This window comes from Hermetia illucens, chromosome 4, assembly GCF_905115235.1.
Source record: "Hermetia illucens chromosome 4, iHerIll2.2.curated.20191125, whole genome shotgun sequence".
NCBI classification, from domain to species: Eukaryota; Metazoa; Arthropoda; class Insecta; order Diptera; family Stratiomyidae; genus Hermetia; species Hermetia illucens.
Genome location: NC_051852.1, coordinates 117357338 through 117370470, shown reverse-complemented (window position 1 = coordinate 117370470; position 13133 = coordinate 117357338). Strand labels below are relative to the sequence as shown.

Genomic DNA, 13133 nt, shown 5'->3' with positions numbered 1-13133 from the left:
TAATGTGAGGCCGCGGTGTTATAAGCTTCTAGGCGTGCTTTTATTAAAACATACTGCTGCTTCGATTTCAATGTTGTAAGTTGTCCTTGCCGGATGTCATTGTAGACCTCCACATTAACACCAAAAACTGCTCTTAATACCTTTACTAGTAGACAGAACAGATCTGATACTGGATACCTGGCCCTCGAAGGATGGCAGGGGACGTCATCCGCATGTTGGGTGAACAGAATCCGGTCATGGAGCTCGGACACTGGTGGGTAAAGTTCATGAGTCCCAGGAAGGACCAATGTATTAACTTGGAGAGCTTCAGCTTGGTATTCGAGCTGGTCCACAAAAGTCTAAAGGTACTCAGGGGCAGTTACCATATGATGCTTCATTTTTTCGTCAATTGATTGACATTCAATCATACCTGGGAACTGTAGAGCTTAATCTCGGTTTTAAGAGCTAAGAACAATGATGGTCTTTCACTCAGGCAAGATAAAATAAATTGCAATATCTTCGGTGCCCTTTCCACAATGAAGCTGCGGGTGGAGGATAATGCATACAGCGGCGGAACTCCAGTATTGGGGCTTACGCTAGCGAAACAACTTTATTGCCGAAAATTTCATTGAACTTTATCGAATCCGTTTTCCCAAGATTCCGTTTTTGTATAACAGACTTGCCTGTGTATCTGGATTTGTAAGACTTTGTCTAGTATGTGCCCATCTGTAATCAATTCTAGCCTTTAAGGTGGAGACTGTTTGGTCAATCACTTTTTCTCTTCTTGATTCCACGAACGAATACGAACGGATACCCTATGTTTGTAGTCATGGGACTGAAGCGATGAAATAAAATAACTTCTCGTCGCTAGGATTGCATCTGCAACTCCCTCAACAAATATACTGAGTGTTCCCATCGCAACCTATTAAGGCTTCGAGAATAGTTGATTCTTCATACTCTACCAGATCCCTTAATCCTTGCGTCAGTGGAGGACACAAAGAATCATAGGGTGAGTAGGTAAAGGCGACTATGATGTTTTTCCTCTTACTGTTAATCTTACATTGTAAGATCACTGTAAGTAGGTCCTGGAAACGGAACTATCACAGCTTGGTTGCCTCTAATAGTTTTGACATCAGGACATAAGCTTTTGGTTCTTTAAATCATCAAAAGCCACAGATTTTAAAAAATTGAAGACATGGATTTTGAAGCTTACAGTATAGGCCAGCCTTGCAGTTCTGTTAGTTTCCCTGCCATCAAAGGCCAGCCTTGCAGCTTTATCAGTTTCACTGCCATCAAATAGGAGGCGTTGGCATGCTATTCCAATCTATCGAAGAAAAAGGTGAAGAACCATACAGTGGCTGCCTCTGAGCACCTTCAGATTCTTTTGATCCAGTTTAAACATTAAGCTGAAACTCTCCACGCTTATTGATTTGTCCTTCCTCGGACACGTGAATTTTACTAATGTCTGAAGTCCATTTCCCGGTTCTGTTCACCCAGCTTGCGGATGATGTGCACAGCCTTCCTTCGAGAATCAGGCATCCAACATCCGACATGTTCTGTCCTACACAGCTTGGTGTTAAATCTGAACTTCGTTCTAGGTAACAGAATAATTTTTCGCACTTCCGGAGGATGGTAAATTGTCATTCTGACATTTTGCCATAATTGCCACGGCAGCGTTCAGAAATGAGGTTATCGTTTTCGCATACGCCCTCTTCTTTCCCGCCTTTGTTTCTCACGCTTCTTGCACGTATTACCGCTGACAGAAGAGGTGACTGCGTGCAGTGTGGGTTTCATGGGGTTACCAGTTTGCCCTGTTTTCGCCGCAGATTCCCGATCTTTGCCTCCGATTTCTCTGAAAATTAGCGTACTTGGTAGGGCAGCCATGTCCACATCCACATTCCCAAGGTTCTTCACCTTCTTTCGCAGTGCCTTCCTTTGACGCTGGCTTTAAGACATGCTAGGTTCAGAGTGTCCGGGCTACTTGGTTCCATTTTCAGTCTATGACTTATTACTACTTGGAGAGTTGAAATCCATGCCTCGCATATGATTGTTTTATATTGCCTTAGTATAGTAGTCAATTATTGCAGATTTACCCATCACGAGGAGGTGATGTTCGAAGGGGGAGACCACATTTTGTTTGTCAAGTCCGGTAAAAAGTAACAGATTCAATTGCTTTTATCCGAACTAACTGCAGTCCTACGGTCCTTCGCAATACAGAGCAAATCATCAAATAAATCAATAAAAGCCGATTTAAATCAAATATTATTGCTGTTTATTGAATGTTGTGGAATTAATTCAAAAACAAATTCATTACATATTTTATTCATCAGCAAAGCTAGAAAAGTTTCCTTTTGGTTTGACAATCGGGTAAATTGCAGCTGAAGCAATATTACAGTTATTTCTGCGGTTACGACTCATTTTTATATACCCATTATCTCCCCAATCATCACTCCAGGAATTTTTGACAAGCCAATAGTCCTTACCAGTCGCATTATCCTTTCCATATCCAACAACCAGAACAGCGTGATTCATCAAGCATTCTTCGCCAGAACATGACTTATCGTAGAATACTCCCTCCTTGTAGTCGACAAAGTTATCGGTAACTTCAATGGCTACTGATATAGGACCGATCGTGGCTACCGCTTTCTTCAATGCGTCCTCCTTTTTCGGCAAACTTTTTGATCCAGTTATTTGAGCGACTGCCATATCCTCCTCAAACTCGCATTCATCGTCATCACCTTCATATGGATAGGATTCTTCAGTGGCGATGCCACCAAGTTTTCTGAGATCTTTAAAAGCACTTTTCATCCAACCACCGAAACATCCGAAGTTAGATTCCGAACAATCTACCAGCTCCTGTTCGGAAAGAGTTACAAGTTTCTTAGTAGCTTCGTAGAGCTGTCCTTCAATTGCCCCCACAGCCGAAAATGCCCAACATGAACCGCAATCCCCTTGGAAATGAAAATTGAATAAATATTGATTTCTGCATTTACTTCTTAAGATCAAACCTTGGTCTTTTACTGGTGTCACATATCCCTTTTCTCTGAAATCAATTGACTCGGGTAGCTCGTTGTCAGCAACCTGTAGAATATCTAGATCGACAGTGACTTTGCTGTTTGGGAGGATAAAACAGTGAAAACAGTGAAAACCGTGGGAATAATTTAGAGGGTTGATACTATACCTTGCGCTGTTTCCTTTGTATGTGAGGAGTTTTTTCTGGACTTCTTCGAAGGTTAGGTCAGTAAACTTGTTAACCCCTTTCATATAAGATTGCAGTCCTGCTTCATATTCTTCATTGTGTTTTTTGATATTTTCAAGATTTGTATTGAAAATTCCTTTTCGATAACGAAGTTCTGCCGGATTTTTGTAATTTCGATTATAAGCAAGCTGAAATGGATGATACCGTACATTAAATTCAAATTATTTTAAGGTTTGGGCGGCATCAACCGTCAAATAAGGAGCTTTCTGCAGAAGTTGTTGAAAGCCTATTGACTTTCTCAACTGCTCTGCATAAAGTGCATAGTTTGGGGGCGAACTATTCGGCACTCTGGGGAAATAGGTTCTTTTGTATGCCGTACTGAAGAGTAGGATTCTCCTTGTTTTTATTAAAGACATCTTATCCTCGGCCACTTCTGTTTTCCAATTAACTTGTCGGCACGAGATAACGAATATCCTAAAATAGTTGTTCTTTCTCCCACAACTCTAGCGTGTAATTAGCGTGACAATACTATGTACTTTAAAATGCTAGCACCCATGAGGGGTCGTCTGCGATCTGTAACGGGTCGCCCAAAATACGGGGAGTGATGTAACCAAGTTGCCGGAGCGAGTCGTTCTGACCCCCTAGTTGCGAGTATACCTGCCTCCTTTCTAGTACCGTTTAGAAAGCCTCTCGGAGAAGACCGAACCGCAAATAACTGGTACACGACGGGAACCACTGGGAGTCCTCCGAGCTTTCGACAGCTCTCTGTCGATGTCGATGTGTGCCAGAATGGTAGTCTTACATGTCTCAGAAGCCAGCCCCCTCGGGACGCTGGTCGAGTAGTATGCATTCAAGCGCGTAGACCACGTTGCGAGCGCTGATAGGTATGTGAGTTTTGAGATCAGCTAAGAGTTGATCAGGTCTAAGGGAACTCCCGCTACCTTGCACTAATGCGCTGATAAAATCGATAAAATAGCAGGAAAGGAGGAAGAGTTCGCTACATTTAGTCACAGCACGAAATTGTTTTTTTTGCGGAAGGTAGTGAAATCCGCCATAAGGTGAAGCTGATAACAGTAGAGCAGAAGTGTCATATTTAGGGAGAATTAAGGGTGGCAGAGTCGTCGCTGAATTAAGCCCGAAGAAAACTAGCGTACGTTTTGCGAAGCAGTCATGGAGCTACTCAGAGTGGAAGTTCTCGTTTCCAGTCTAGCGCGTATATGCCCTCTAGAAATTTGAGATCTTGACTGCCCCACAGAAAAGTGAAGGAGGTCATAAGACGTGAACGTCTGGAGGTAGTCCTGGTAATGCCCGAATAGGTGTCACTTCTGTGAATGGTCTAAACCAAAAACTCGAGATGTTCGAACTTACGGAGCAACACGCACGGACACTCCTTAACTGCGAGAAAATTAAAATTGAATGAGTAGTATGCAAGATACGAATGCAGATGACCCCCATCATGTGTCGCAAGTGTCTAGACAATGGATATATCTCTGCAACTTGCCAGGAATCTGACAGGAGAACAGTATGCCCTAGATGCGGTCGGGTAGATCACCAAGCGAAGACTTGCAAAGGCAGAGATTTGTGTTCACTGCAAAGATCGTCTGGTAAAAGCGTTGCACACACCGCGAGTTCGGGGCGGTGTCCAGTCTCCAGGGCGGAATTGGAAAAGCTTAGAACGCGGCTAGCATAATCCGGATCCTACAAATTAATATGCACCAGAATGTAATCGATATGTGAGAGGAACCGCACTAGGAGCGTAAGTTTTACCAAAAATTCAGTAGGATGAAGCGGTATACACTTCAACGTGATTTCCGACCGTATATTGGACCGATGAGTTGAGTATTTTCATGAGCTCCTCAACATCCAGAATATCGGCTGTTTGCAGGTCCTGGGAACTGAAGACAAATCCAATCATGGAAGAAAGAGTTCTTACAATTCATCGGGTTAAGAACCACAAGTGGCAAGCTTGACTACGGCCCTTGAAATCGGCATGCCTCACCTTACTGGGAGCCGCCAGGGCAAAGACTTAAAATAGGTGGTTGGCTGTAGAGAATGACAACGTAGACTAACAGACTGGCAACTCTCATCGTCAATTTGGATTCATCACTGAATCGAAAGCATGGTTGGATTGACTATTTTCTTACCCGACTGGTAAGTGAGCATGGAGGTTTTCAGTCTCGCCTACTCAGGATTTGGGTGGTACGATCTACTCTAATTGTGTGTTCTGCCAAACACTCCTGTTTCTTTTGTGAAAGGTTTCGTTAGTAACTTTATGCAGACATCGGAGCGCTCTCGACAGCGTTGTCAGAGAAATGTTGAAGAGTACCCTCAGATGGAGTTGTGCCGCGAAGACGATTGAGCTGGATCGGTGGAGGGCTCAAATAGCAAGGGTTCCTTGAACAAAAAACTCCTTTCCTCCTTTCCCCTACCATTGGTGAAAGGAATATTGTGTCTAGGCTAGTTCGTTGATGACAACATTCTGTGCCTAAACGCATTCACCTACCATACCTAAAAAGAACATACTGGCAAGCGATTAGGAATATTTTGACGTAGCGGATCTATACTAGGAATTGCGAACAATTTATAATAGATACTTAGTGTTACACTATTCACAGGCACCAAAAGCAATCTGAATTTTTCATTAACACGTGCGAGAGTCATATGTACTACCAAACAAAAAGTACCGCATTTATTTTTCTCTTTTAGTAGCTTTGCAATCATTTAATCGTGAACCAAAACCGTTTTGAAAATGAAGGGCGGTACGTTGAGTATTCAACGATTTCAAGGAGATTAGAGTCGGGGCAAATACATGATGGACTGAAAATCGTGGCGAAGAGAGAGTGTTGAATCAAATAGCTGTACTCGCGTAAAATGATAAAATTACATCGGTTTGATAAGTTTTTAGTTAAGTCATGTTGGCTAAGAATGGCGCTGTGTGCGCTTCGCTTTTCTTGAGGTTGGTTGGTTCTTTCAGTCTATGACTGAATTGTCGCTTTGGGAATTGCACGAATTCTTTATTAACTCCCCGTGCATTCTTGAATTTATCTGCGCCAAATACTCTTAGGACGGAGGAGGGGTGCAACGTAATGTAATGCAATGGTCGGCTCTCCTTGATGTGTGAACAATCCCCTGCCACTTCGCCTTCTGATCACATCGTCAGGTTTTCTCTCTTATCCCCGGGATCATAATTTAATACCGCAATGAATAAAATTCTCTGCAGAAGATTATTCGTCGATCCGCACGTATGGCTACATGCAGATAGATATAAGTCTAGGACTCCTACGAGCGTTTTCTTGGCGCTTCATTATCGCGGACGTCAGCATTCCCATGTTAGGCGCAGATTTCTTGCGCCACTATGGATTGCTAGTGGATCTATATAACAGGTCCCTCATTGACCCTACACTTTCCCTTAGTTCATCATAATCTCATCCTACACATCCAGCAATCTTTCTATCGTTTTTGGAGTCATTGCCGATCAACGTATCCTCGCGGGCGTAGCCTCTCTGAACTCGTTAAGTATGATGTTCAGCACCGCATTAACACTACTGGCTCCTCTGTCTTTTCTAAGGTGGGTCCTTTACCACCAAAGAAGCTTTTTACGCAAACTGTTTGCAGACTTTCAGACAGTTGTTGATCTTCGCCACTTCACATGGTCCCCAAACCCAAACATCAAAGGTAACTTTGCAGCGACTGCAGACATCTAAATATCCAGAAGATTCCACACTGATGCCCAATTCCACTTAATGTGTGACGCAAGATAAAAGCAGCAGGGTCACTCTCGAGACATTCAATATCAAAAACGGCCCGTTTTGACTTGGCCTTTGAAAATGCGATCCATTATCTTGGTGTAGATGTGATAAGCACTATTCGCTACCACCCAAATACTGGCCCATGCTGACGACGTGGACATAATGGGAGAAACGCTAATTAACACTAACATCTTTGTCGACGAAATCGTCACACGGTTATTGGCATCCAACGGAGCCTTTTCATTTTTCAGAAACTGTTCCTTGCGAAACCTTCCACCATAGCGACAAACCTCCCACGGTTCCTGATCTTGCCAATCTTGATATATTCCTCAGAGACTTCGATTCTTGGTAGAAATAAGTGCCAAGTCTCAGCGACGTTCAAGAAAAGAATCCTACAGGAGGATTGACTATTCTGAAGGCTACATAATATAACATATTTAGTCCCGGATGGAGCAGTGGCAGTTAGAGGTATTGAATTGGTGCACCCCGTCCGAAAACCTGAATTTCGAAGATCCTTACTAAAGTAGGTTTAGATTGGATATGAGTTATTGCGTCGTTGATAATGTTGATCAGTTATAATTCATCAGCATCACCATCAACGGCGCAATAATCGCAATAGACACCCCGGTTTTGCTCCGAGGTCCACCAATTCAACAACCCTAAAAGCTGTCTGGCGTCCTGACCTACACCATTGCTCCATCTCAGGCAGGGTCTGACTCGTCTTCTTTTTCTACCATAGATATTCCCCTTATAAACTTTCCCGCCTGGATCATCCTCATCCATATGGATTAAGTGATCCGCCCAACGTAACCTATTGAGCCGGATTTTATCAATAACTTGACTGTCATGGCATCGCTCATAGATTTCGTGGTTATGTAGGCTACGGAATCGTCAATCATCATGCGGGGGCCAAAAATTCTTCGGAGGATTATTCTCTTAAACGCGGTCAAGAGTTCGCATTTTTTTTTTGCTAAGAACCCAGGTTTCCGAGGAATACATAAGGACTGGCAAGATCATTGTCTTGTACAGTAAGAGCTTTGACCCTATGGTAAGGCGTTTCGAGGGAAACTGTTTTCATAAGTTGAACTAGGCTCTGTTGGCAACCAACAACCGTACGCGGATTTCATTGTCATAGCTGTTATCGCTTGTGATTTTCAACCCTAGATAGGAGAAATTTTTAACGGTCTCAATGCTATAGTCTCCTATCTTTATTCTTCTTGTTTGACCAGTGCCATTCGATGTTGTTGGTTCTTTGTTCTTTGGCGACCACGTTGCCACCATGTACTTCGTCTTGCTTGCCATATACATGAGAATCTAGCAAGGATCCTGTGCAAGGATTTTCCTAAGTATGCGAACCGTGTCAATTCGGCCTCAACACTGGTCAGATACTTCTTGCTAGACTTAGTTATTTGCAAGTTACTTCTGGGTGAGTTATATCCTTTCCTTACTGCGAGCTATAAACGCAGCTCCTTATGGATCTCGCTAGTGAACTAAAATGGGCAATTACGCATGCGGATTTTGTCATGGCATGATACCCACTGTTCCAGAATGACCAAAGAGTTGGTGAGCCCAGAAGCATATGGCGCAGATCAGTTGAGGAGAAGTTCAAGCTCAACAAATCAACAATGGTGCACATAAGCGTGGCTTTCTGAGAATAGGCCCTTAAAATAAATGATTGCTTTCTCACCCCACTATCGCCCTTATTTCGCAATTTATCCTGTAGCTAAGATAAGTTTCACAAAGTAATAGTAGATACTTTTCCCATGTGTACCCCACCTCACTATGGTAGATAGAAAATAATCAGATTTCAGTTTTGTAACTTTCACAACTCAATGTAGACCGGTGTCAATCACAACATACTAACGGTTTCAAGTTGACACCATTTCATCAAACTTCGTGTCTATGTTCCTGAGAAAAGTTCGTGTGGCACACGGACAGGCAAGCAATGAAGATAATGCACTCACTCAGTAATCATCAAGCTATGAAGTTTCCGGGGATTTAACGAATACCTAACGTGTAGGCATAATCCCACGGCTCTCTTCGGACACGGATTGATCAGCGCGGATACCAAGGCATCTTAATCTCGAAAGGGCCGCTATGTTGAAACAAAGTGCGTGGTACAATTTGGAAGTGGCGCAATAAATGGAAAGGTTCGCACTGAGCACTCGGTGACCGAAATCGTTGAGTTCTCCGGTTCTCCGTATGACGTATTCTGCATGGTGCCATTGCCAATACAAATGATTTTATATGGGCCGAGGATTATCTCCGATACAAGTCTCACAAAATTAGGCTGGTTCCAAATATATACGGTTCCATTCACGGTTCAGTTCACTTTAAGTTCAGTTTCATTGACTGCCGATAAGTGTGAAACGGTGTTTCGATTTCAGTTTGGTTTATATTCAGTACCTAATTGAAACCGTATAGCACCGAATGCTCCCACGACACGAATAAGTTTTATCAGGTTTTAGTACGGTTTGAATCAACACCAAGGAAAGAAAAAGCAATCAAGGCTTCCACACACGCACTGTTTAGGTTTTCACCTCATAGAGTGTAGATCTTAATGATAAGCTGTTAACAGTTGTCGGGTTTTATTTGGGTGGAACTGTGAAAGTATGTGAAACAAGTCTGAAATTGAGCAGATATTTTCCGAAGCGGCCAAGGAAAAAAAATCAATCATGCCAAAGATAATTAACGTTATACATGAAAGCAGGATTTTCTCTCCGGAACCGTCTGGTGTTGATATAGGGCAATCCAAAAGGTATTCAATTAAGGAGGGAATAAAAAAAAGCCAAAATACACAAATGTCTCTCCACGCAGCGTTGGCTCTCAAAATGTTACCTCCTTGCTTTAAACGTTCCGAGTTATCCCAGATTGCGTGGTATAAATGAGAGGATGTGATGTGTGATGTCAAGTAGAAATATGATACAACAAAGGTTCAAGAACAACCTTTAAACATTTTGATGTTTAAGGATTGACGGAAGTCGTCCCCTCATCCACTTGTACATAGACTGGACGAATCGGAGAGTAACTTTCTCTTGATTTGCTTTGATCCACAGATCCCTCCTGTTTGTTTATAAAAAGATGACTTGTGATTTCATCTAGCGTGGAAGCAACTCATCAGATGCTGCAGTGTAACCGAAATGGATTCCAGATACTACCTCTGTTGCCGTATTTTTTGAAAATTTTGTATGCCTAACAAAAGAGAAGAGACCGTTTCTCTCCAATTGATCTGGTCCGTCTTCAAGCAGATGCGGACTCAAGACTCCTCATTCCTTAAATAAGAAATCTTGCTTCACCAAGCTATGTCTATATAAATATAAGAGAACGATTAATAACTGAGATCCACTTTGGTTGCCTTACCCCCCAGCCAGAGGTGAGGCAACATCTGACGAATTGTCTCTGTCCTGGATGAAAGCGGAATTTGTCTTTTCTAAAAGCGTTTAAAGATTTCACTTGTTTTTTCTTTTTTTTCTTGCACTTTCTTAGAAATCACGGTTAACCAGACAAAACAGTGTGTTGGAACTCCCGAAGAAAGTTATTTGAAACACTCGATATGATGATCAATTATATTGTCTACACATAAAAAAATTCTGATAAAAATCCCGTATTGTTTTAGAAATTGATATCCTTATTGAAATAAGCTAACAATATTCTCAAGACCTGATCACTATCACAATGTACACAACTTTTAAATCTGTTAGGCGTTAAGGTTTCTTCTTAATAAGTTTAGATAGATAGTTTTCGGATGAACATTCACTTCGAGGAATTTACCTGAAACTGCTTCCACTCCCTTTCCAGCTCATACGAAGGAAGGGCGAATCCCAAACCAACAAGGACAAACAAGGCACTGAATATCAACATTTCGAATACGGTTATTGGCGATCTTTATCCTCTCGATCCGTATAGGTTTAAGGTAGATCTAATTTTATTTTGCAATCTGCGAATCAATTTATAGGAACCCCAGATACACAGCGGGTTCTATTTTATGGTTAATATGCTAATTATTATTTTGTAATAAAATATTTACTATTATTGAGCCATGGAATGACGAATTAATTGCGTTATGTGGTTTAACTTGGAAGCAATACAAATAAAAAAAAAGGAAAAATTTCTCTCAAATATGATAAACATAAAGAATAAAGAAATCGATCTTGCTTACATTCCAATACTGAAAATAGTGGTTTTTGCAGTCAAGTCAACGACTTTTATTTCCTTAACGCCATTTCTTGGGATGACTGTCAGACTAATGTATTATACGAAGACATGTGGAGCGGTACTAAGGCAGACTTGAGGGAAGGTCCTTTCAGATTACGCTGATTTAGACTCGATTATCGACTCGCGGAACGATATGGGACGCAGCGTCGGAATTATTTTTTTAGTCAGGTTGGCTGCTTCGGTTTTTTCCAGTAAACGGTTAAAACCACGAACAGTCATCCATCCGCTTACCCGTCCCATCAATATGCCAAGTCTGCTTTGCGTCTGTTCGAAAGTGCGTCCGGCAACAAGTGCCGCAACATCATCGCATAACCAAACAGGCGTGCCTTTTCTGGCATGCCAAGTCTAAATAGGCCATTATAGGAAGCATTCCAGAAGTTTGGCCCCAGGATGAATCCATGCGTTACCCCGGACATGACCTTCATCCTCTTTTGATCGTCTAGCGTCTCAAAGAGCAGGGAGCAGTATATCAGACAATTCCCCAATATCCGCAAAGGATAGCTCGGCACGTGGAAAGCATCGTCTAGTGTGCCCAGAATGTCTTCCCATCTTACGGAATTAAAGGCGTTTCTGGCGTTACCAGGAGGACCACCCGTCGAGTTCGGCGGCTATGTGCCTCCGCTCGTCGAACGATCGAAGGTGGCAACGCTTGCATGATAGCTTCAACTGTGGATCTCCCTGCTCTAAAACCGAATTGCCGTGGAAATAAGTCTCCAGCAGCGCGTATCGTTTCAGCGTGTCTAGTTCTGTTGAAATTTTCGAGCACCTTTCCAGTATCAAACATACAAAGTGGGCGGTATGAAGACGGCAACTCAGAGTCGTCTTCCCTAACATAGAAGGTTTGCCAGGTCTCCTGGTGGCTGCGCAGGCCGTCATTATCAGGCTCATTACAGAATTTACGACAGTGTCAGCTGCAGCGCCACAGTTCCCAGGAAAACCCTCCAGCGCGGCCCCGGCTGTTCAAAGAGTTTCGACACTTCCCGGTGTTCACTTTTGCAACGTTAAATGCACAGAAAGAGCGTCCAGGTTGCGCACACCGAGAGTTTGTGTCCACCACTTCGAAAACAATGCCACCCGTCCACCAGCGACATCAGTGACTCCGATGGGAAGGTTACGTCTGGATTGCTTCCCGCTCAGCCTGGACGCCGGAACCTTGGGGTGGATCCGGTGTTCAAAACTACCAGTCCCGCTTTCGAGAATTCATTTCCCTCTGGAGTGTGAGTGAGGCATTCCCCATTCAAATGCCCTGCCAATGAAATCACACCCGACCAGGATCCACCCATCCTTGCCCAAGATAGCGTCCAAAGCATGAAACCTACGTCGTAAGTCCGGTTTAGTCTTCCTTCGTCTCCCCACCTTTTCTTTAAGCGCTCCATCTTTCGTGTCTACCTTAATTTCAAGCAGAGGTTTTTCTGATGACGCGGCATGTCGTTGTCTCCTGTCCCTCTTCGCCTTCTTCTTTTGAGCCCTAGAGAGTACCTGAGTGAAGTCTCCTTCAGATGCCCCTTCCTTCTATCCCCAGTTTGCTCTGCAATGGGCTGTCTGCGATCCGTTAGGCGCTCGCAATATTTCCATCGGGAGGCGGTTGTTGGCACTTCCCACGGATTCTTTTTCCCTTACTCTCCGTATCCACCTATAATATGAAATTATGTCGTGTGCGACAAATCCGAAACTGGATTTTTTAAACTGGTGATCATCATTTTTCGAAAGCGTTTCAATGGATTGAAAAAAAATTTAATGGAAGATTCAGCATTTGTGTGGCTATCGTGGAAACTAGAATTTTTTAAAAAATTTCATTCATTTTCTGTCCGCATTAAAAAGCGATTTTAAGTTATAATTTTGAAAAACATTCAAACAATTTTATTTTTAATATTTTCAAAAAACTCTAGTTCCTACGATAGCCATTTTTCTATAGATTAAAATACAATTTGATTTCAGATAACCGACTCCTCCGAAATCGTTAGCACGATTTGTTTGCGTATTTGTCTAAA

General features: G+C 42.7%; 1 protein-coding gene across 1 annotated transcript; it reads right to left on the bottom strand.

Moving 5' to 3' along the window:
* Positions 1–2252: 2252 nt before the first annotated feature.
* LOC119654905 (procathepsin L-like) lies at positions 2253–10834 on the bottom strand. Its single transcript, XM_038060533.1, has 4 exons — positions 10699–10834; positions 3161–3366; positions 2988–3091; positions 2253–2930 (listed from the first exon to the last, which is right to left on the bottom strand). Exons 1-4 carry the CDS (start codon positions 10786–10788, stop codon positions 2299–2301), a joined length of 1032 nt encoding a protein of 343 aa, XP_037916461.1. The 5' UTR covers positions 10789–10834; the 3' UTR covers positions 2253–2298.
* Positions 10835–13133: the final 2299 nt, after the last annotated feature.

Coding starts and splice junctions, on each gene's coding strand:
- LOC119654905 (XM_038060533.1), bottom strand. CDS start 10,788: ATGTTGATATTCAGTGCCTTGTTTGTCCTTGTTGGTTTGGGATTCGCC. Junction 3,367..10,698: donor GGGAGTGGAAGCAGTTTCAG/GTAAATTCCTCG, acceptor CATCCATTTCAG/CTTGCTTATAATCGAAATTA. Junction 3,092..3,160: donor TACAAAGGAAACAGCGCAAG/GTATAGTATCAA, acceptor CCTCCCAAACAG/CAAAGTCACTGTCGATCTAG.